General features: G+C 45.5%; 1 protein-coding gene and 1 pseudogene across 1 annotated transcript; both read left to right on the top strand.

Annotated features, from left to right (window-relative positions):
• Positions 1-14,416: 14,416 nt before the first annotated feature.
• On the top strand, positions 14,417-17,638 carry LOC123136486 (protein NETWORKED 2A). Its single transcript, XM_044555868.1, has 2 exons — positions 14,417-14,900; positions 14,999-17,638. Exons 1-2 carry the CDS (start codon positions 14,807-14,809, stop codon positions 17,413-17,415), a joined length of 2,511 nt encoding a protein of 836 aa, XP_044411803.1. The 5' UTR covers positions 14,417-14,806; the 3' UTR covers positions 17,416-17,638.
• Positions 17,639-17,900: 262 nt separating this feature from the next.
• Positions 17,901-21,152, top strand: LOC123136494 (uncharacterized; annotated as a pseudogene).
• The last annotated feature ends 1,039 nt before the right edge of the window (positions 21,153-22,191 follow it).

The following is a 22,191-nucleotide window of genomic DNA, read 5'->3' as shown; positions in this document are numbered from 1 at the left end:
TATGATGATGTCCTACCGAGTGGGCCCAGAGATACCTCTCCGTTTACACGGAGTGACAAATCCCAGTCTCGATCCGCATAAAACAATAGATACTTTCGGAGATACCTGTAGTGCACCTTTATAGTCACCCAGTTACGTTGTGACGTTTGATACACCCAAAGCACTCCTACGGTATCCAGGAGTTACACGCTCTCATGGTCGAAGGAAGAGATACTTGACATTGGCAAAGCTCTAGCAAATGAACTACACGATCTTTTGTGCTAGTCTTAGGATTGGGTCTTGTCCATCACATCATTCTCCTAATGATGTGATCCCGTTATCAACGACATCCAATGTCCATAGCCAGGAAACCATGACTATCTGTTGATCACAACGAGCTAGTCAACTAGAGGCTCACTAGGGACATATTGTGGTCTATGTATTCACACGTGTATTACGATTTCCGGATAATACAGTTATAGCATGAATAAAAGACAATTATCATGAACAAGGAAATATAATAATAATACTTTTATTATTGCCTCTAGGGCATATTTCCAACAGTCTCCCACTTGCACTAGAGTCAATAATCTAGTTCACATCGCCATGTGATTAACACTCACAGGTCACATCGCCATGTGACTAATACCCAAGAGTTTACTAGAGTCAGTAGTCTAGTTCACATCACTATGTGATTAACACTCAATGAGTTTTATGTTTGATCATGTTGCTTGTGAGAGAGGTTTTAGTCAACGGGTCTGAACCTTTCAGATCCGTGTGTGCTTTACAAATCTCTATGTCATCTCCTAGATGCAGCTACCACGCTCTATTTGGAGCTATTCCAAACAACTGTTCTACTTGGAGCTATTCTAAATTATTGCTCCATTATATGTATCCGGTCTCTCTACTCAGAGCTATCCGGATAGGTGTCAAGCTTGCATCGTCGTAACCTTTACGACGAACTCTTTTACCACCTCCATAATCGAGAAAATTCCTTAGTCCACTAGTTACTAAGGATAACTTTGACCGCTGTCCTGTGAGCCATTCTTGGATCACTCTTGTACCCCTTGACTGACTCATGGCAAGGCACACTTCAGGTGCGGTACACAGCATAGCATACTGAAGAGCCTACGTCTTAAGCATAGGGGACGACCTTCGTCCTTTCTCTCTATTCTGCCGTGGTCGAGCTTTAAGTCTTAACTTCGTACCTTACAACTCAGGCAAGAACTCCTTCTTTGACTGGTCCATCTTGAACACCTTCAAGATCATGTCAAGGTATGTGCTCATTTGAAAGTATTATTAAGCATTTTGATCTATCCTTATAGATCTTGATGCTCAATGTTCAAGTAGCTTAATCCAGGCTTTCCATTGAAAAACACTTTCAAAATAACCCTATATGCTTTCCAGAAATTCTACGTCATTTCTGATCAACAATATGTCAACAACATATACTCATCAGAAATTCTATAGTGCTCCCACTCACTTCTTTGGAAATACAAGTTTCTCATAAACTTTGTACAAACCCAAAATTTTTGATCATCATCAAAGCATACATTCCAACTCCGAGATGCTCACTCCAGTCCTTAGAAGGATTGCTGGAGCTTTGCATACTTATTAGCATCTTTCGGGATTGACAAAACCTTCCGGTTGTATCACATACAACCTTTCCTCATTAAAATCGTCGAGGAAACAATGTTTTGACATCCTATCTGCAAGATTTCATAAATAATGCAGTAATCGCTAATATAATTCCAACAGACTCTTAGCATCGCTACGAGTGAGAAAATCTCATCGTAGTCAACTCCTTGAACTTGTCGGAAAACATCTTAACGACAAGTCGAGCTTTCTTAATGGTGACATTTACCATCATTGTCCGTCTTCCTTTTGAAATCCATCTGTACTCATTAGCCTTACGACCATCGAGCCGTTCTGCCAAAGTCTACACTTTGTTTTCATACATGGATCCTCTCTCGGATTTTATGGCCTCAAGCCATTTATCGGAATCCGGGCCCACCATCGCTTCTCCATAGCTCGTAGGTTCATTGTTGTCTAGCAACATGACCTTCAAGACAGGATTACGTACCACTCTGAAGTAGTACGCATCCTTGTCATCCTACGAGGTTTGGGAGTGACTTGATCCGAAGTTTCATGATCAATATCATAAGCTTCCACTTCAATTGGTGTAGGTGCCACAGGAACAACTCCCTGTGCCCTGTCACACACTAGTTGAAGAGACGGTTCAATAACCTCATCAAGTCTCCACCATCCTCCCACTCAATTCTTTCGAGAGAAACTTTTCCTCGAGAAAGGACCCGATTCTAGAAACAATCCATATTGCTTTCGGATCTGAATTAGGAGGTATACCCAACTGTTTTGGGTTTCCTATGAAGATGCATTTTATCCGCTTTGGGTTCGAGCTTATCAACCTGAAACTTTTTCATATAAGCGTCGCAGCCCCAAACTTTTAAGAAACGACAACTTAGGTTTCTCTAAACCATAATTCATACGGTGTCATCTCATCGGAATTACGTGGTGCCCTATTTAAAGTGAATGTGGTTGTCTCTAATGCCTAACCCATGAACGATAGTGGTAATTCGATAAGAGACATCATGGTACGCACCATATCCAATAGGGTGCAACTATGATGTTCGGACACACCATCACATTATGGTGTTCCAGGCGGTATTAATTGCGAAACAATTTCCACAATGTCTTAATTGTGTGCCAAAACTCGTAACTCAGATATTCATCTCTATGATCATATCATAGACATTTTATCCTCTTGTCACAATGATCTGCTACTTCACTCTGAAATTACTTGAACCATTCAATAATTCAGACTTGTGTTTCATCAAGTAAATATACTCAACATTTACTCGAATCATCTGTGAAGTAAGAACATAATGATATTCACTGCATGCCTCAGCACTCATTCGACTGCACACATCAAAATGTGTTACTTCCAACAAGTTGCTATCTTGTTCCATCTTACTGAAAATGAGGCTTTTCAGTCATCTTGCCCATGTGGTATGATTTGCATATCTCAAGTGATTCAAAATCAAGTGAGTCCGAACGATCCATTTGCATGGAGTTTCTTCATGCATATACACCAATAGACATGGTTCGCATGTCTCAAACTTTTCAAAAACGAGTGAGTCCAAAGATCCATCAACATGGAGCTTCTTCATGCGTTTTATACCATTATGACTTACATGGCAGTGCCACAAGTAAGTGGTACTATCATTACTATCTTATATCTTTTGGCATGAAAATGTGTATCACTACGACCGAGATTCAATAAACCATTCCTTTAGGTGCAAGACCATTGAAGGTATTATTCAAAAATAGAGTAACCATTATTCTCCTTAAATGAATAACCGTATTGCGATAGACATAATCCAATCATGTCTATGCTCAACGCAAACACCAATCTCGGTGGTAGAGGGAGCGTGCGATGCTTGATCATATCAACCTTGGAAACACTTCCAACATATATCGTCAGCTCACCTTTAGCTAGTCTCCGTTTATTCCGTAGCTTTTATTTCGAGTTACTAACACTTAGCAACCGAACCGGTATCCAATACCCTGGTGCTACTAGGAGTACTAGTAAAGTACACATTAACATAATGTATATCCAATATACTTCTATCGACCTTGCCAGCCTTCTCATCTACCAAGTATCTAGGGTAATGCTGCTCCAGTGGTTGTTCCCCTTATTACAGAAGCACTTAGTCTCGGGTTTGGGTTCAACCTTGGGTTTCTTCACTAGAGCAGCAGCTGAATTGCCGTTTCATGAAGTATCCCTTTGTTCCCTTGCCCTTCTTGAAACTAGTGGTTTCACCAACCATCAACAATTGATGCTCCTTCTTGATTTCTACTTTCGCGGTGTCAAACATCATGAATATTTCAAGGATCATCATATCTATCCCTGATATGTTATAGTTAATCACGAAGCTCTAGCAGCTTGGTGGCAATGACTTTGGGGAAACATCACTATCTCATCTGGAGGATCAACTCCCACTCGATTCAAGTGATTGTTGTGCTCAGACAATCTGAGCACAAGCTCAACGATTGAGCTTTTCTCCCTTAGTTTGCAGGCTAAGAAAATCGTCGGAGGTCTTATACCTCTTGACGTGGGCACGAGCCTGAAATCCCAATTTCAGCCCTCGAAACATCTCATATGTTCCGCGACGTTTCGAAAACGTCTTTGGTGCCTCTACTTAAACCATTTAATTGAACTATCACGTAGTTATCAAAACGTGTATGTCCGATGTTCGCAACATCGACAAACGACGTTGGGGTTCAGCACACTGAGCGGTGCATTAAGGACATAAGCTTTCTACTGATCGCATAATCGCTACTATCAACTTTCAACTATATTTTCTCTAGGAACATATCTAAACAGTGGAACTAAAGCGCGAGCTTACGACATAATTTGCAAAAGGTCTTTTGACTATGTTCAGGATAATTAAGTTCATCTTATGAACTCCCACTTAGATAGACATCCCTCTGGTCATCTAAGTGATCACATGATCCGAGTCAACTAGGCCGTGTCCGATCATCACGTGAGACGGACTAGTCATCATCGGTGAACATCTTCATGTTGATCGTATCTACCATACGACTCATGCTCGACCTTTCGGTCTCCGTGTTCCGAGGCCATGTCTGCACATGCTAGGCTCGTCAAGTTAACCCTAAGTGTTTTCGCTGTGTAAAACTGTCTTACACCCGTTGTATGTGAACGTAAGAATCCATCACACCCGATCATCACGTGGTGCTTAGAAGCGACGAACTGTAGCAACGGTGCACAGTTAGGGGAGAACACTTCTTGAAATTTTGTAAGGGATCATCTTATTTACTACCGTCGTCCTAAGCAAACAAGATGCATAAACATGATAAACATCACATGCAATCAAATAGTGACATGATATGGCCAATATCATTTTGCTCCTTTTGATCTTCATCTTCGGGGCTCCATGATCATCATCGTCACCGGCACGACACCATGATCTCCATCATCTCCATCATCGTGTCTTCATGAAGTTGTCACGCCAACGACTACTTCTACTTCTATGACTAACGCGTTTAGCAATAAAGTAAAGTAGTTTACATGGCGTTCTTCAATGACACGCAGGTCATACAATAAATAAAGACAACTCCTATGGCTCCTGCCGGTTGTCATACTCATCGACATGCAAGTCGTGAATCCTATTACAAGAACATGATCAATCTCATACATCACATATCATTCATCACATTCTTCTTGGCCATATCACATCACATAGCATACCCTGCAAAAACAAGTTAGACGTCCTCTAATTGTTGTTGCATGTTTTACGTGGCTGCTATGGGTTTCTAGCAAGAACGTTTCTTACCTACGCAAGACCACAACGTGATATGCCAATTGCTATTTACCCTTCATAAGGACCCTTTTCATCGAATCCGTTCCGACTAAAGTGGGAGAGACTGGCACCCGCTAGCCACCTTATGCACCAAGTGCATGTCAATCGGTGGAACCTGTCTCACGTAAGAGTACGTGTAAGGTCGGTCCGGGCCGCTTCATCCCACAATACCGTCGAAACAAGATTGGACTAGTAACGGTAAGCATATTGAACAACATCAACGCCCACAACTACTTTGTGTTCTACTCGTGCAAAGAATCTACGCAATAGACCTAGCTCATGATGCCACTGTTGGGGAACGTAGCAGAAATTCAAAATTTTCCTACGTGTCACCAAGATCTATCTATGGAGAGACCAGCAACGAGTAGAAAGAGAGTGCATCTACATACCCTTGTAGATCGCTAAGCGGAAGCGTTCAAGTGAACGGGGTTGATGGAGTCGTACTCGTCGTGATTCAAATCACCGATGATCAAGTGCCGAACGCACGGCACCTCCGCGTTCAACACACGTACAGCCCGGTGACGTCTCCCACGCCTTGATCCAGCAAGGAGAGAGGGAGAGGTTGAGGAAGACTCCATCCAACAGCAGCACAACGGCGTGGTGGTGGTGGAGGAGCGTGGCAATCCAGCAGGGCTTCGCCAAGCACCACGGGAGAGGAGGAGACTTGGGAGAGGGGGAGGGCTGCGCCAGAACTTCGTGTATAGCTCCCATGCGCCTCCCCACTATATATAGGGGTGGAGGGGCTGGTTTCTTGCCCTCCAAGTCCATTGGGGCGTTGGCCAAGGTGGGAGGAAAGAAATCTCATTATTTCCTTCCCCACCGATTGTTATCCCCCCTTTTTAGGGATCTTGATCTTATCCCTTCGGGATATGATCTTATTCCTTCTAAGGGGGATCTTGGTGCGCCTTGACCAGGGGTGTGGGGCCTTGCCCCCACTACCCACGTCCATGTGGGTCCCCCCATGCAGGTGGGCCCCACTCCGGAACCTTCTAGAACCTTCCCGGTACAATACCGAAAAATCCCGAACATTTTCCGGTGGCCAAAATAGGACTTCCCATATATAAATCTTTACCTCCGGACCATTCCGGAACTCCTCGTGACGTCCGGGATCTCATCCGGGACTCCGAACAACATTCGGTAACCACATACAAACTTCCTTTATAACCCTAGCGTCATCGAACCTTAAGTGTGTAGACCCTACGGGTTCGGGAGACATGTAGACATGACCGAGACGTTCTCCGGTCAATAACCAACAGCGGGATCTGGATACCCATGATGGCTCCCACATGTTCCACGATGATCTCATCGGATGAACCACGATGTCAAGGACTTAATCAATCCCGTATTCAATTCCCTTTGTCTATCGGTATGTTACTTGCCCGAGATTCGATCGTCGGTATCCAATACCTTGTTCAATCTCGTTACCGGCAAGTCACTTTACTCGTTCCGTAACACATCATCCCGTGATCAACTCCTTGGTCACATTGCGCATATGATGATGTCCTACCGAGTGGGCCCAGAGATACCTCTCCGTTTACACGGAGTGACAAATCCCAGTCTCGATCCGCATAAAACAATAGATACTTTCGGAGATACCTGTAGTGCACCTTTATAGTCACCCAGTTACGTTGTGACGTTTGATACACCCAAAGCACTCCTACGGTATCCAGGAGTTACACGCTCTCATGGTCGAAGGAAGAGATACTTGACATTGGCAAAGCTCTAGCAAATGAACTACACGATCTTTTGTGCTAGTCTTAGGATTGGGTCTTGTCCATCACATCGTTCTCCTAATGATGTGATCCCGTTATCAACGACATCCAATGTCCATAGCCAGAAAACCATGACTATCTGTTGATCACAACGAGCTAGTCAACTAGAGGCTCACTAGGGACATATTGTGGTCTATGTATTCCAACGTGTATTACGATTTCCGGATAATACATTTATAGCATGAATAAAAGACAATTATCATGAACAAGGAAATATAATAATAATACTTTTATTATTGCCTCTAGGGCATATTTCCAACAAATACCTCGTTCAATCTCGTTACCGGCAAGTCACTTTACTCGTTCCGTAATGCATGATCCCGTGACCAACTACTTAGTCACATTGAGCTCATTATGATGATGCATTACCGAGTGGGCCTAGAGATACCTCTCCGTCATACGGAGTGACAAATCCCAGTCTCGATTCGTGCCAACCCAACAGACACCTTCGGAGATACCTATAGTGTACCCTTATAGCCACCCAGTTACGTTGTGACATTTGGTACACCTAAAGCATTCCTACGGTATCCGGGAGTTGCACAATCTCATGGTCTAAGGAAATGATACTTGACGTTAGAAAAGCTCTTAGCAAACGAACTACACGATCTTGTGCTATGCTTAGGATTGGGTCTTGTCCATCACATCATTCCCCTAATGTTGTAATACCGTTATCAATGACATCCAATGTCCATGGTCAAGAAACCATAACCATCTATTGATCAACGAGCTAGTCAACTAGAGGCTCACTAGAGACATGTTGTGGTCTATGTATTCACACATGTATTGCGGTTTCCGGTCAATACAATTATAGCATGAACAATAGACAATTATCATGAACAAGGGAATATCATAATAACCATTTTATTATTGCCTCTAGGGCATATTTCCAACAGCACCATCGTCGGATCACACCATTGAGGTCAAATCCCAAGTTTTCACCCTGAAGATCACATCTGAGTAAACTTCAAGCAATTCCTTCATCAGGGTAACGATGCAAAGAATGCTATAATTGCTAGGTACGACCAATTAGGGTCAGACCTAGGGTTTTCACCATGGAGTTCGAGAGCCGGGTACTCGAGAAGTACCACCCAATTGAAGTCATGCCATCACTACAAGAAAAAGACACAACCGTGGCATTTTGTCCCGAGCAAAATATTTTCTGTCATGGAAATGACACTTCATGATGATAATACTGACGAAAACACGTATTATCATGAATTTGGTGGGCTCATACTTCTATGAGAAAAAATTATGACAGTAAGTAGGATTTTCGTCCTCGGTGGGCCAATAACGCACCTGGATGACGTTCTTTGGGTCTTCCATGACGTAAAAAATCATGATATAAGTGAGGATGAGAATTTACAGGTCCTTCCTCGGCCACAGCTCATCGATAGATACCACTATGTATGTGCACGTCTAGGACGAAACAACCAACACAATACATATGCTTCAACCTTGTGGGTCCTAGCTGTCAGATGGAGGAAGCATTTTTGTGTGTAATAAGGAGACAATTGTTTGTGTACGGTCATGGACCTGGTGGGTTCGTATTGTCAACCTCTCCACATAAAGTTCTCTTCGGATGTCTCTCGCTTGTTGACCATGTTGACAACGCTACGAGGAGCACACCAAGGCAGTGGACGATAGGGAGTCCTCGGATGAGAATGACCTGGAGCCGATGAAAATGCAGAAGTGGAGTTCAGGCGGAGGGGAGTAAGAGGGTTGATTGGTTTGGGTGCGCGGTGAGGCCGCCATCATAGAAGAAAAATAGGAGGTGTGAGAGAGTAGAGGTATGGCTTCACCAACGGTTTAGGTTAGGTGGAGCGGCAAGTCGTGCCCCTGCGGTGCTATCAGCCATGGGTAGCAGTCCTACCGGAGTTGGTTTGGGCGGATGGAGGACGAAGATCTGAGATTGAAGAAGCACGTTGACCGTTGGATGCCAATCCAATGACTATGCTGCAAGAATCCTTTTGTTGACTAAGTTGACAAAGCCTTGCGTAGGTTTCAACATAGTGTGTCCCATATGTCAGTCTCCAAACCTTTGGCGGACATACATCACATTTGCCAAAAAATGAATTTATAACCCATTTGTTGGGCATGCCAAACTTAAGACTGAAAGTTCCATCAAGGCCCACATCCATCCTTGTTCTTGAAAGATTGCAGCTAGGCTCGATGAAAAAACATGTTGGGGTGGGCTTGGCATTGTCCTATAATATTTTAGGTTGGGCATTTATCTCAAGCAAATAAAGTTGGTTAGACATGTGGAGGAAAAACAAAATCCACATTGGGCGGGCCACTGCCCAATTCATACTTGCTTGATCTCCCAAAAGAAAGTTGATACTTTCTCATTCCCGACGACAGCCTCTTCTTACAATTCACTTGTTTATTGGCTATACTGACAACTTGCTGGATCCCAAATGTTAGCATTATATTAGGGGGCAACACTTTTTTGCGCCTTTACTACTTCTCTAGTGCCAAAACATTTGTTTCGCGCCAGCTGATTTTGCGTTAGCTTATTTTCGCCTTCGTGGACATCAGAGATGGGTCCACTTACATCCCTAGCCGCGGACCATGGGGTGGCGGAAGCATGCGGTCCAGCCGACGCTGGTTTGGAGGGTGGAGGAAGAAGAAGACGAGAGACTGAAAATGAAGAGAAAAAGCTCGCCAACCTTTGGATATGAACCCAACAGCTGGTAGAAAGAAAAGTAGTTGTGTGCCCTTGACATCGATTTATTTAGACGAACATAGTAGTTGCATTCATTCCAAATTTGTCGCATTGCGACTGCATTATTAGAACACTTAAATAAAAAACCATACAAATAAGTCTTTAAATTTGGCAGTTGAAGTTGAACCAATAACTATACTAATAGCCATGGCCATGTCCTCCGCCACGGCCACCGTCGATGCCACAATCATGGCTGCCGCCACCCCCACATCCTCCACCATTGCCACCGCTGTAGTAGAATGCGTGGAATGCAAAAAGTTGGAGTGGATGGCATGGAAATAAGCCTCGACAGCATTGGTGTCCAAGGCAGTCCATTTGTTTGTGGTATTGGGCAGGGCCATCGGCAAGCACGACACGAGGGGGGGGGGGGGGGGATCTACTACTCCGTCTCCGCATCCAGCTATGCATCCATCTCCAAGGCCGGATCCATCTCTTCCCACAAGGGGCTAGATGATCCATGGGAAGCTCCTCCTCTCCAAAACTGAAGATGAGTGGGTGCTCCTTCAGTTGTGCCATTTGACGAGGGAGTACTGGTGGATTGGAGATGGGAATGAGAGCCATCGAAGAGAGGTTTGGGGCAATAGAGGGGAGTGTGGCTGCCTATTATAGGCCACCTTGACTGCCATTAATAAGAGGTCAAAGAGGCGGCGGGTGTGCGACAGAGGGCTGTCAAAGGGCAAGTACCCCAGCGGGAAAAGCCATCGCCGCCTTCTCACATGATTCTCGGATGCATAGTGGGCAGCCGACGGCCTCGCAGACTCCGTAATTGGGGGCACTAATGGCTACCTACCATCATCAGTGGTGCATGAGATGCCACATTTCTTCAATTCCCACACACAACGCGAGGAGGAAGAAAATTAAACTTCCCTCCTGCAGTGGTGGTTGAGGTGTGGCGAGAGCTAGAGTTAAGGAGGTCATGATGTGAGACAACATCGTCGGTTGTTGTGGGCGGCAGCATGCGGTCCAACCATGCTGGTTTGGGCGGGAGAAGGAACAAGCAGACATGAGACTGAAGAAGCATGTCAATCGTTGGATTGATATCCAATCTACGGGCTCTGCATGATTTTTAAAATGGGGCTCTTCATGATAGAACTTGTTTTTAAAAACATCGCATTGGCTCCCAATTGTTCGTGGTGGACCGGCTGTCCATTTGTTGGGCGAGCTAACCTACAAAAAACAACAATTTCTTTTTCATCAAGGCCCCACAAAAATATCTTTAATCTTGGGTGGTGGGGGGCTTAGATTCGGACTGGCTGGGCGGGGCGGTTTAACCAGCCGGGTTCCAGATGTGAGTCTGTAAAATCTGTTTGCCCCTCTATGTCCGTGCATGATGCACTAGTCATTCTTGTACGATCCAGTCGATCGTATGCCATGTAATGTACGTGTGTTTACAGGCTATTTTAGTGATCAATGCTTGGAAAGATTGAGCGAAAATAAATAAGAGTTGATGCGCTGGGACAATCCCCAACATATTATTGCCGTTCTTCTGGAGATGCACGGTGATCAAGCGCTTCTACACCAGTACACTCGGTGATTGATCAGCTCGCTCTTGTACGCTGTCGTGGACATATATAACCACAGTATCAGCGAGAGTCAGGTTTTTTCCTTGCGACTTACGGTGGGCAGCAGGAGACGACGCTAATTGCAATTAGCGCTAAACATCACATGATTTGCGCTGTAGGATTATTTGTTGTATGGAAACGCTCAAGTCCATGCTTCCCAAGCTTTCTTCCTTTTCCAGCTTAAGGGCTCTTTTGATTCACAGGGTTTGGGAAGCGTAGGAACAGAAAACGTACAGGAATAGAATGTACTATCCACGGAAATCCTACGCCAGGTAGCAAAACATAGGATTTTTTCCATGAAGTCCAACCTCATGCTTGTTTTTCTATGAAAATGAACTAAGAAGTTCCTATAGGATTGGTTCCCGAGGAATGCAATCCTGCGAATCAAACAACATTTAAAAGAGAAAATTTCAGAGGGTGTCAATCCTGTAAAATTCCTATGCAAATCCTGCAAATCAAAGGAAGCCTTAGTTGGTAAAGCTCCAGGTTGCAATTCCACTATCAATTCATGTCACTAATGCACAATGTTGTTGAGAAAGGGCGCCCCTTAGCATTTTTTGTGGGTAGTATGATTGATCCAATCACGGCGAATGATGTCAACCCCTCTTTTGCGCCTAACTTGACTCTGATTCTCCCATTGTGAGAGTTGATCTAGGGTCTAGTCCGACTACATAATGGAATTTGTGAAAGCCCACGATCTTTCTGACTCAATCTATTACCCTTTAGGATGAAAATCTGATGAGGAAGTGAGAGAGGGGACACCAAACATAGGTGATGAGAAAGTGAGAGAGGGGACACCAAACATATATGCGCACCATTGTCTCAATCGAGTGGACTATGTCGGTACATGGAGGAAATGGTTGGGACAAAAAATGCAGGTTTTGCTTCTGCTTCCTTCGAGCTACCACATGATGGATTTGGATCTTGGCGCTTTGATAGGGGTAGTAGATACATGCGGTCTAATCTAGTTTGAGTTTGAGTATGAACTGACTTGTTTGTGCACAATTTTGAGTTTTGGAAGTTTTTTCTAACACAGTATTAACGCAGACGGTTATACATACGCTCATACATTCACCCCTATAAATGCATGCACATCCTATCCCTATGAGCATCTCCGAGAGACTGAGCCGACATATCATCTTGAGATTGACGAAGTCGCTACATACGCCTTCGATTTTTGGAAGTTAAAAATAGTAGCATGGTTAGCTCCAACCTTTTTTAACCCCTCATTTTTAGGAGAGATTTAGGGGAGAAACTAATCAAGGAGTACCCCTTGCAGGAGCCCGGCGAGGGTCACTTTGGTGGGCTGAGAGTGTATCACTTGGCGCGCTCTCAGCCGCCGCCACATGTCGCATGTTGGGCACTCCCTTGGGTTTTTTTTCTATGCGCATTTCGGGGATTTAGATAGTTTTTTTGGGTGGGTTGGGGCAGGGGGTTGGCTTTTCGGTATTGCCCAGTTTTCCCTAGATTTTAAAGAAAAACATTTATTTTTTCCATGATTTTTTCTTGCATAGAGGCACAAATTTGCTTCCATAAGAGCCGAAAAAGGAAAAAAAACATTTTTGCTTCCACAAGAGGCACACATATGTCTCTAAAAAATGTATGTTTTTCTTCCACAAGGTACATATTGCTTCTTGTGAAGGGCTGGAGGCACAAATTTGTTTTCGCAAGAGGCACAATTATGCCTCTTAGAAAAGAAAAAAAAAGTGTTTTTCCTTCCACAAGAGGCATAAATTTGCTTCTCCTGAAGGCGTAGATTTGCTTCCGTAAGATCCGTGCCTCTCGGGAAAGGAGAAAAACACGTTTTTTTTATGAGAGAGACGTATTTGCTTCTCGTGCATGCACAAATCTCCTTCCGCTCAGTAAAGGAAAAAATGTGTTTTTTTTCTTCCATGAGAGGACACATTTTCTTTTCGTAGAGGGCCAAATTTGCTTCCACGAGAAGCACAAGTGTGCCTCCTGGAAAGGGAAAAAAGTGAAGATTTTTTTTGCTTCTGACTCTGATTTTAATAGTTTTTTTGAGGTTTTTTGTGAAAAAGAAGTTCATCGAAACCTATTAACATAGAATATAGTTTCAAAGATCTCAACACGAGAAATCCGACGATGAAAACGGTTCAGGATTTGGACGCACAGCTCAAGAGATAAAACATTTTGAAAAAATAAATTTACAAAATAAAGGGAAAACTCCCAGCCTGCGATAAGCGGTGCACACACCAGCGTCTGGTAAGGTAGGAGTGAACTTTGCAATGCAAAGAGTAACTTTAATTAGTAAATCCCGGAGATTTAGGGCCTGTTTGGTTCCAATAAGTCACCTGACTTATAAGTCAGGTGAATTAAAACCAGTGACTTATAAGTCATGCCCGTTTGGTTGTCATCTCATTTATACGTCATCTCACCACACCTTACCACTCAATCTACATCATGCAGGTGGTGGGACCCATGCAAAAGGGGATGATTTATAACTTTTAAGTTGGGGTGGAGCAATTTTTTTGAGACAATTTACAAAGCTTTATTACGACGTCACCAGTTGAACTGGGACGAAAGAAAGGTTCCCGGGATGGCCTAACCACACACGGCGGCCCACCCCTAAGTTCAAAGCATGCTTCGCTAAATTGTGAGCCGGATGAAGCAACTTATGACTTATAAGTTGGGTCTGTTTGGCAAAATAAGTCATTTTTTTTTACTTTTCGACTTATAAGTTGTTGACTTATTTGCAACCAAACAGGCCCTTAGGTTTAGAAAGGAGAGGAAGGATTAGACATGCACTTAGAAACGCTACAATCCCACGACGGCCCATCAGCCTGCCCATCAAGCCAATTCCAGAATCCAGGCCCGTATTTCACAGTCCTGCTCTGGGCCTGGATCGTTCTTGCCCGCCCGCCGCACGCCGCCCGCCCCCCCCCTTCCCCCCCCCCCCCCCCCCCCCCCCCACGGCAGCCGACCGCACGACCACCAACCACCGACCACCTCGCGCCGCCCGAATGGCGGAAAACCCCACCCCCGCCACGCGCGCGCTGCCATCCGCTCCCACCACCGGCCGCGCGCGTCGCTCGCGCCCGCCCACCGACCTCCGCGGCAACCTCCCCCTCGTCCTATTTCGCCATGCCACCCTCCACCACCGACCCACCTCCCCTCTCCTCTCCTCTCCTCTCCTTCTCCGGCTTCCGGCGGCTAAGGGCCCTCGCTGCACGGCCGGACCACACACCCCGTCGCTCTACCCGCATCCAGTCCCCCCCGTCGCGTCACAGCTCACGCCCCCCACGGCACCGAGGGCGCGCGCCCGGCGACGCGGAGTAGCAGCAGGAGGAGGAGGAGGGTAAGAGCGAGCGGGCGGCCCCGGCGCGGCGTGACCCCCTCCGGCCTCCGGCCATGCTGCAGCGCGCGGCGGGCAACGCCTACTCCTGGTGGTGGGCGTCCCACATCCGCACCAGCCAGTCCAAATGGCTCGACGCCACCCTCAACGGTACGCATTCGTTCCCCATCTCCGGCGTGGCGCATTGCGCACTGCTGATCTCTGAAAACTGTGGCCGTGACCATGTTGTATCTGCATCGTGCGTGCAGAGATGGAGGAGAGGGTGAAGCTCATGATCAAGCTCATCGGGGCGGATGCCGACACGTTCGGCAAGAAGGCAGAGCTCTACTTCAGGAGCCGGCCGGAGCTCATCAGCAACGTCGAGGACATGTTCAGATCCTACCAAGCGCTGGCCGACCGGTATGACCGGATATCTAGCGAGCTGCACAAGGCCAACCACACCATTGCCACCGTCTTCCCGGACCATGTCCAGTTCTCCATGCAAGAGGGTGATACCGAAGGAGTCCCCAAGGCAATTACAAGTATTGATCTCATCAACTACAAATTCCCTGCTCTGGAAGGTTTGCCCATGGGCTCACGGGTCACAAGCCGGGGATCGAGCCCGAACCCGGCTCCAAAGAGGACCCAGACACACCGGCGAGTCGGCTCCCACATGAACAAGGACAGGGCACTGGAAGAGATCGACAAGCTGCAGAAGCAAATCCTGGTGCTGCAGACCGAGAAGGAGTTCTTGAAGACCACTTATGACAGTGCACTGGGCAAGTATCTAGACATTGAAAGGAAGGTGGCCGAGTTGCAGGAGGAAGTTTGCAGCTTGCAAGATACTTTTAGCACTAGCTCGGACATTGAAGACAATGAAGCCCGAGCACTGATGGCTTCACGAGCCCTTATGTCTTGTGAGCATACATTAGTTAACTTGCAGGGCCAGCAAAAGAGGTCATCTAAAGAGGCGAGGACTGAATTTCAAAGATTCAACGAGGCAAAGGAGAAACTGAAAACCTTCAAGGATGAGTGTGGGCAGCCCCAGACGCAAGATGACGGGCCCGATCACCATGAAACAGAACTTACCCAAGTACTGCCACCTGTGGATGGTGGCGATTCTATTCAGAACGAGGCTAAGCTTGACCTGCATGAAGTATGCCAAAAAATCAAAGAACTAATTGAATTGCGCCCAGAGGCATCAGTTTCAGACATAGCGGAAAAGGTTGATCAACTTGTGGAGAAGGTAGTCAACCTGGAGCTTGCTACTACGTCGCAGAATGCTCAGATCGATAGAATGAAATCCGAGATAGACGACTTTCACAAGCGCCTGCATGCCTTGGAGGAGGAGAAGGCGGCTTTGGTTGTTGATTCCAGTAAGTTGGCCGACAGGTTGAAGCAAGTTGAGGTGGTGCTACAAGTCGTCCTACAAATTGGTAGGTCCATACAACATGGTACCGAGAATATTAGTAAAGAAATGACTGAAGCTTGCAGTGAACTTGCTGGGTTTGTAGAAGCATTGAACTCTCCAGCGTCTGAAAACAGCAAGTTTTTTGATTCGTCCGAAAAGGGCTCGGAAGATCTTGTGGTGCGGCAACAGCTTGTTGCTAATCTATCTGAAGGCGAGGATAATATTTTATCAGAAGATTATGCATCTGTTCTTCAGATCTACAAAGATACAGAGCAACAACTTTCTGAAATTGAGAAGGAAAACCAAAAGTATCATACTGAGGCGATGTCAGAGCTGAAGGAACTGAAGAGCTCTAATACAATGAAAGACGAGGAGATTCATTCTCTTCGCCGCATGCTAAGTTCTTTGCAGAGAAAGATGAATGTTTCTGTTTCGGAGAGCGGGGAGACGTCTGAAGAAACGTCCAAAATAAGCAGCACTCCTACAACTGAAGACAAAGAGATTGCTGATGTAGATGAATATATTAAGCAATGCGAAGGTGAAGAACCACTTGAGTATTCAGTTGGGGAGGAAAAATTTAGAGCAGAGATCGACAAGGTGTTGGAGCAGACCATGGACTTCTGGCTGAGGTTTAGCACATCATACCATCAAATACGACATTTCCAAACAGCATTTGACAGGCTAAAAGCCGAGATGATTAAGTTGACCGATGCACAGGCACAGGGAGTTGCAGATGGAATTCCTACTAATCATCAGGTAGCAAAACTGGAGTCAGCTGTTTTAGAAAAGAAATTTCGGGATTTGAATACAGATCTTCAAGTTTGGATGGAAAAGAATGTGCTATTAAAAGGAGAGCTGGAGAACAGGTTCTCTTCACTATGCAGCATACAAGAGGATATATCAAAGATCACAATTCTGGATAAAGGTGGTGAAGATCATTTCACCCTCATCCAAGCTGCAAAATTCCAAGGAGAGGTTCTTAATATGAAACAAGAGAATAACAAAGTTGCTAAAGAGCTAGAAGCTGGGCTGGACCACGTAAGAGGTCTCCAAGTGGAGGTTGGGAGGGAGCTCTTGAAACTCCGGGAGAATCTTGAGCTATCTATAGCAAGAAGCAACCGCGCTCAACAGAACTTTCGAACCTTGTCAACAAAAGCTGTGGTTCCCCTTAGAACTTTCCTGTTTGGTGTGAAGCCGAAGAAGCCATCACTCTTCTCCTGCATGGGTCCTGGAATGCATAAGCAATATGGTAGCTCGAAGTCTGGTCGTAGATGAGAATGGTTGGGTTATCTGCTATTTGTTTCTTCATATTAATACATGAGAGATTTCATTGTAGTTGCCAGTTGATTTGGAGCTATACGTGTCTTTCCTTAGGGCTTAAATGTATAGGACCTGCATTACTCGACTCGAATTTGGTTTACGATTCAATATACTCCTGCACTAACCTTGCTGCCAGAACTAAATTTGGTGGGAAGGATAATGTCAGATTTGTTCATCATACTACTGTCATGGTACTGGAAGAAACTGTATTTGCCTTCAATGGTCAAACTGAGGTCAAGTTGGCAATCCTTGGGGGCATCGTTCATAAAGCTGTTGGGAGGAAACTATTGCCACTCAGATTCCAGACAAAATACAAAGTTTTTTGAATTTCTCATGTCCACAGTATCCTTGTCTTCTTCTGGTGGTCTGTTCAGCAGTCATTGAAATCACTTTTCAGGATACGCAATCTTGGAGAAGCGTGTCTCCCCTCGTTTGGCAATGTCTTTCTTCAATGCATGGCGTCAATATAGTGGAAAATTACCAGACAAAAATGTCTGTTGACTTCATTGTGTTTGGTTCATGTCCAAATTCATTTGCATACGATGATCTGTTAACATCCAAAAAAGGAAATGGAAGGCTAGGTTGCCTATAAAACTAATATTGTACTACTTTCTTCTGTTCCCTTTTCTATGGAAGGTGGTGCTGCTGTTTACTACAGTTGCTTGTTATATTGCATCTTTAGCCTCTTACCAGTTTACCATAAGTTTAGGGCTTCACTACTTCCTTAGCAGGAAAGATAAGTGACTGTTGGTTTCATTCAATCATTAACAAGATGGTGTCAGAATCTTGGCTCAGATAAACTTGATCAGGTATGTTTCATATTAGTGCTCTAGACGGCACATCAGATGAAGTTAATAATGCTACCTTGTCTGTTCTTTGCCGTATTTACTTTTTAGTACGTACTTATTTAGAAAACAGAAATTGGGCTGTGAGGTGGCAGTTATCAGATATGGCTTAGCCCTGTTCTATCCATTATATACTCACTGTTTTCAGTTTTATGCATAGTTTACTGTATAATGAAACTCTGTAGTTGTTGAAACTGTGCAGTTCTTTCCTAGTCGGTTCACAGGTTTCCTCAAAGTTCTTCTGTTTCCCAAGGTGGTGGGTTCCCGTTTCCTACTTTGCTAGTTGCTACAGAAGTAGGAACCCATTGTACAGAATCAAAGATAAGGTAGGTACCGGGCAATCTCTAGACCCTAGCTAAAGATTAAAGCTCTTGAAATTGATAAAGAAGGGCTTGAGTTTCGTTCCAGCAAGCATCACATCAGTTATCCAGCTACAGCTTGTTTTATCTTGTACACCTTTCTATTCCTGCTCCACAATGCTAGTTACTAGTCCTGTTGTCTTTGTAAGTGGATCTCGTTGACAATCGTAGATGGAACTATACATTTGTTTTTCTACTCCACTGCTAGTTACTGCATTTGTAAATGTGTTTATTGGCAAATCCAAAACCAAATTCAAAACTGCAGTGGAGAAGTTAGTTTCCATGTCCAGTATAAATCCGTCATTCATCTTTAATATTTTCTCTAGTACTATTATCTTCTCGTGGATTTCTTAAGAAAATGTTAGGTGGTCCTTAACCTGGTTGTGATGTTATATTTTTTTTCTTTTTCAGAAAGGGTTATATTTTTCTTAAAACTAGTAATGTATGTTCTTCATAAGATTAAGATCATCTAACTTATACATACTCGTGATTGGCCCACATGCGCAAATATCGCCAGTAAGGTGCAATTGTTTTCTTCATTTCTGTGCAGAATGACCAATGGCATCAATCTCCCCGTGTTTATTAATGCATAATATAGAGTTGGAGCATATTCCTTAACAGCTTGTCTGACACCTGTTCGTCTTCTGAGGTGTTATGTTCAGCATACTTTTTATCTTCTATCAAAGGAAGGCAGATTTCAAACTTCTTTTCCTTCCAAGGTAAAGAATCACATTTCCAATGGCTTCGCTGGACAGAAAGGGCCCCAGCTTTTTCAGGAGCTATTTGACTTCCCACCCAGCTCATCAGTTTGATAACCTTCCATGACATGTCTACTGTTGCCTGTAGTGACCATACTGAGCTGGCATATCAATTAGGAAATTTCTTCCTTGTTAAAAGTAGTGGCCCTAGCCGCCCTACTACCTTCGGTATATAGTGTATACCATGCACATCAAACGTTCTCTTCTTATACCAATCCCCTTCACTTGCACTTAGCCCCAGACACATTAGAGGGATTCATATCCAAAAGCCATGTTCAATCCTTCTTCCTCGCCCACACCCACCTATAGTGACCCCTCCATGCACCATGCATGGAACTTCTCTGGTGATCTGCACACAGCTCCGACCGAAATTCCTCGCGGCACTGGTTTCTTCCACTCCAATGGTGGCCTGTTTTCTCCGGTCGATGTTGCTGCTTCAGCACCGCCTTCCTGCATCTCTCCCCTTCCCCCCTACAATATCAACACGAGCACCAGCTCACACCCCTTACCCTTTCACCTCCAGTTTCTTGACCCCCTCAACGGTAATGCTGCCTTCTCTTGCCCGTCTCATTCGACATGGCAGTTGCATCCACCCCCTTTTGCTTCCTCCCCTTCCTCGTCCTCTGGTGACTTCTTTGAATTCAGCAGCTCCGATACCATGCGCCGTGTCCTTAGCACCGGCGACCTACAGGTAATGCAACAAGACTCAAGTTGGGACTGCAGTTCATACCACTAAACAGCTGCTAACCACGTCTTGATGCAAAACAGGGCAACAATGTTTCGCCACCATTGCCGCCACCGCCAATACCGCCACAATTTCCAGGCGACAACTGCAGCCAGGAAGCCGGTGATCCTTTTTCAGAGAAGGTGGGCCGTTACAGCGCCGAAGAACGGAAGGAGAGGATCGAGAGGTACCGCGCCAAGCGCCAGCAGAGGAACTTCCACAAGAAGATAACTGTGTGTGTTGATCCCCCTCACAGCCTGTAAATGCTTCTGTTCTCTAGCCAATTCTGACACATCTCTTGCCCACCATCTCTCTGGTCTTCCAGTACGCTTGCAGGAAGACGCTGGCAGATAGCCGGCCAAGGGTGCAGGGCCGCTTCGCCAGGAACCTGGAGGCGGAGGGCGACATGGAGACGGAGGTGTCTGACATCAGCTACGAGTACTGCCCATACAACAACCTCGGCGGCAACCGCTACGACAGCCAGAGCCAGTGCATGGAAACCGTCGGTGATGGCACGGCGTTTGACGACAGCAAGTGGTGGTGGGGCACACCGGTGGCAGCCAACAGGCAGCAGCAGCAGCAGCTTGGTTTCGACGTCGACGACGACGAATCCCAGCTGTGGGCCAGCCTCGCTGACATGTGCTAGCTCCGGCGCCTGATCCTGATTGGTGCTGTCTGGTCTGCTGGTGCAAGGAGCACCGAGCGGCGGCTGCCGTGGGTCAGAGCGGCGTCGCTGACCTTCTTAAGCCCCGCCCGCCACCGTACCCGTAGTGCATGCAGCTTAATTATTTAGCCTTTAGTAGAAGAAAGAAAGAAAGAAAGACGAGGATGAAGAGGACCTCTCACTCACCTCCCAGCTTCTTCTCCGTGTGTTCCGTCCGAGTCAGACAGTTAGCACTACTTTCTACTCGTGTTTTACAATCTTGTTCCATAAAGCATGGCCCTGCTGTTGCTTCCTGCTCCTGCATAAGCACCCGAAAAATCGAAACAAATCTCCTTGCTGTAACTTTCGTGTCTCGTTTTGTCTGTTTTTCATCGCTCTCGCTTTGCGAATGTCAGTGCTGGTGCCTACATGTTTTCGACATGCTTGCTGATCGGGGAGGCCACTGAGCCATGGCGTGCGCCGCCGACCCCCGAAGGTTCCGGCATGCCCCTTGTTGCGGATGGCAAATTGGCGAATGGCGACGGTCTCATTGGCACAACCAAAAATGGTGGTGCCGATCACTTTCATGTAGAAACCCTGTGTAGATCGACCGGTGTGCGGGCTTTGCACTATGTGATTTCCCCTCTATAAAGATACCACACTAGCAGTTCCTGGAAAGAAAAGATGCATCTCGTAACTGTCTTTTTATTGGCCATTTCGGCTTGGAAAGCTTGACGCTATCATTGTCTCGAGAATCATTTCGTGTGTGGGGATGGTGCAGGGATGTAGGCTATTTCCGGTCATGGGTGTCATGGAATCAGAATGTTGGTGGAATAGCTTTTTTGCCTTGTTGAGAACTATTTAGGTCACGGAATCAGTATACTGCTTTCTCCAACATCACACTAGAAGGAGCTTGCTTCTAATTAAAAGGAAAATGGTTTTACAACAAACTTTACCATTTTTAAACCTATTTTTACCAAACTGGCAACTAGGGCCCACACGTCAGAATATTGTGCAGCTGACTAGTGGATAACTCGGATGTGCATACGTTGGAGGCGACAAGTGCAATCCCTGCATACGTTGGAGCCTAGGGCTAAACCAGCCACACCGCTCAGCTCTTGTGCCATGGTAGATATATATTTCATCTATTCAGGTTTTAGGTCAAATATTGAACATAAATTTGATCTAAAATACAAGGGGAACTAATAAATAAACCAAAACACGGAACACGGCTCTTCGACTCTGGAACACAGATCGTCATCTGTCCAACTCGAGTGACAAGCAGGTGGGCGGTGCCCGACAACAACTTATGCTTGCCCGGGAGCTTATCTTCTGATTCGATGTTGCCATGGAGTCACACAGCTTTCAGAGCTCAAGCGTCAGTTCCGTGCCAAGCTAAAAC

The sequence above is a fragment of the Triticum aestivum genome, chromosome 1B, assembly GCF_018294505.1.
Source record: "Triticum aestivum cultivar Chinese Spring chromosome 1B, IWGSC CS RefSeq v2.1, whole genome shotgun sequence".
NCBI lineage: Eukaryota > Viridiplantae > Streptophyta > Magnoliopsida > Poales > Poaceae > Triticum > Triticum aestivum.
This window is presented reverse-complemented; position numbering and strand designations above follow the sequence as displayed.

Coding starts and splice junctions, on each gene's coding strand:
- LOC123136486 (XM_044555868.1), top strand. CDS start 14,807: ATGCTGCAGCGCGCGGCGGGCAACGCCTACTCCTGGTGGTGGGCGTCC. Junction 14,901..14,998: donor GCTCGACGCCACCCTCAACG/GTACGCATTCGT, acceptor TCGTGCGTGCAG/AGATGGAGGAGAGGGTGAAG.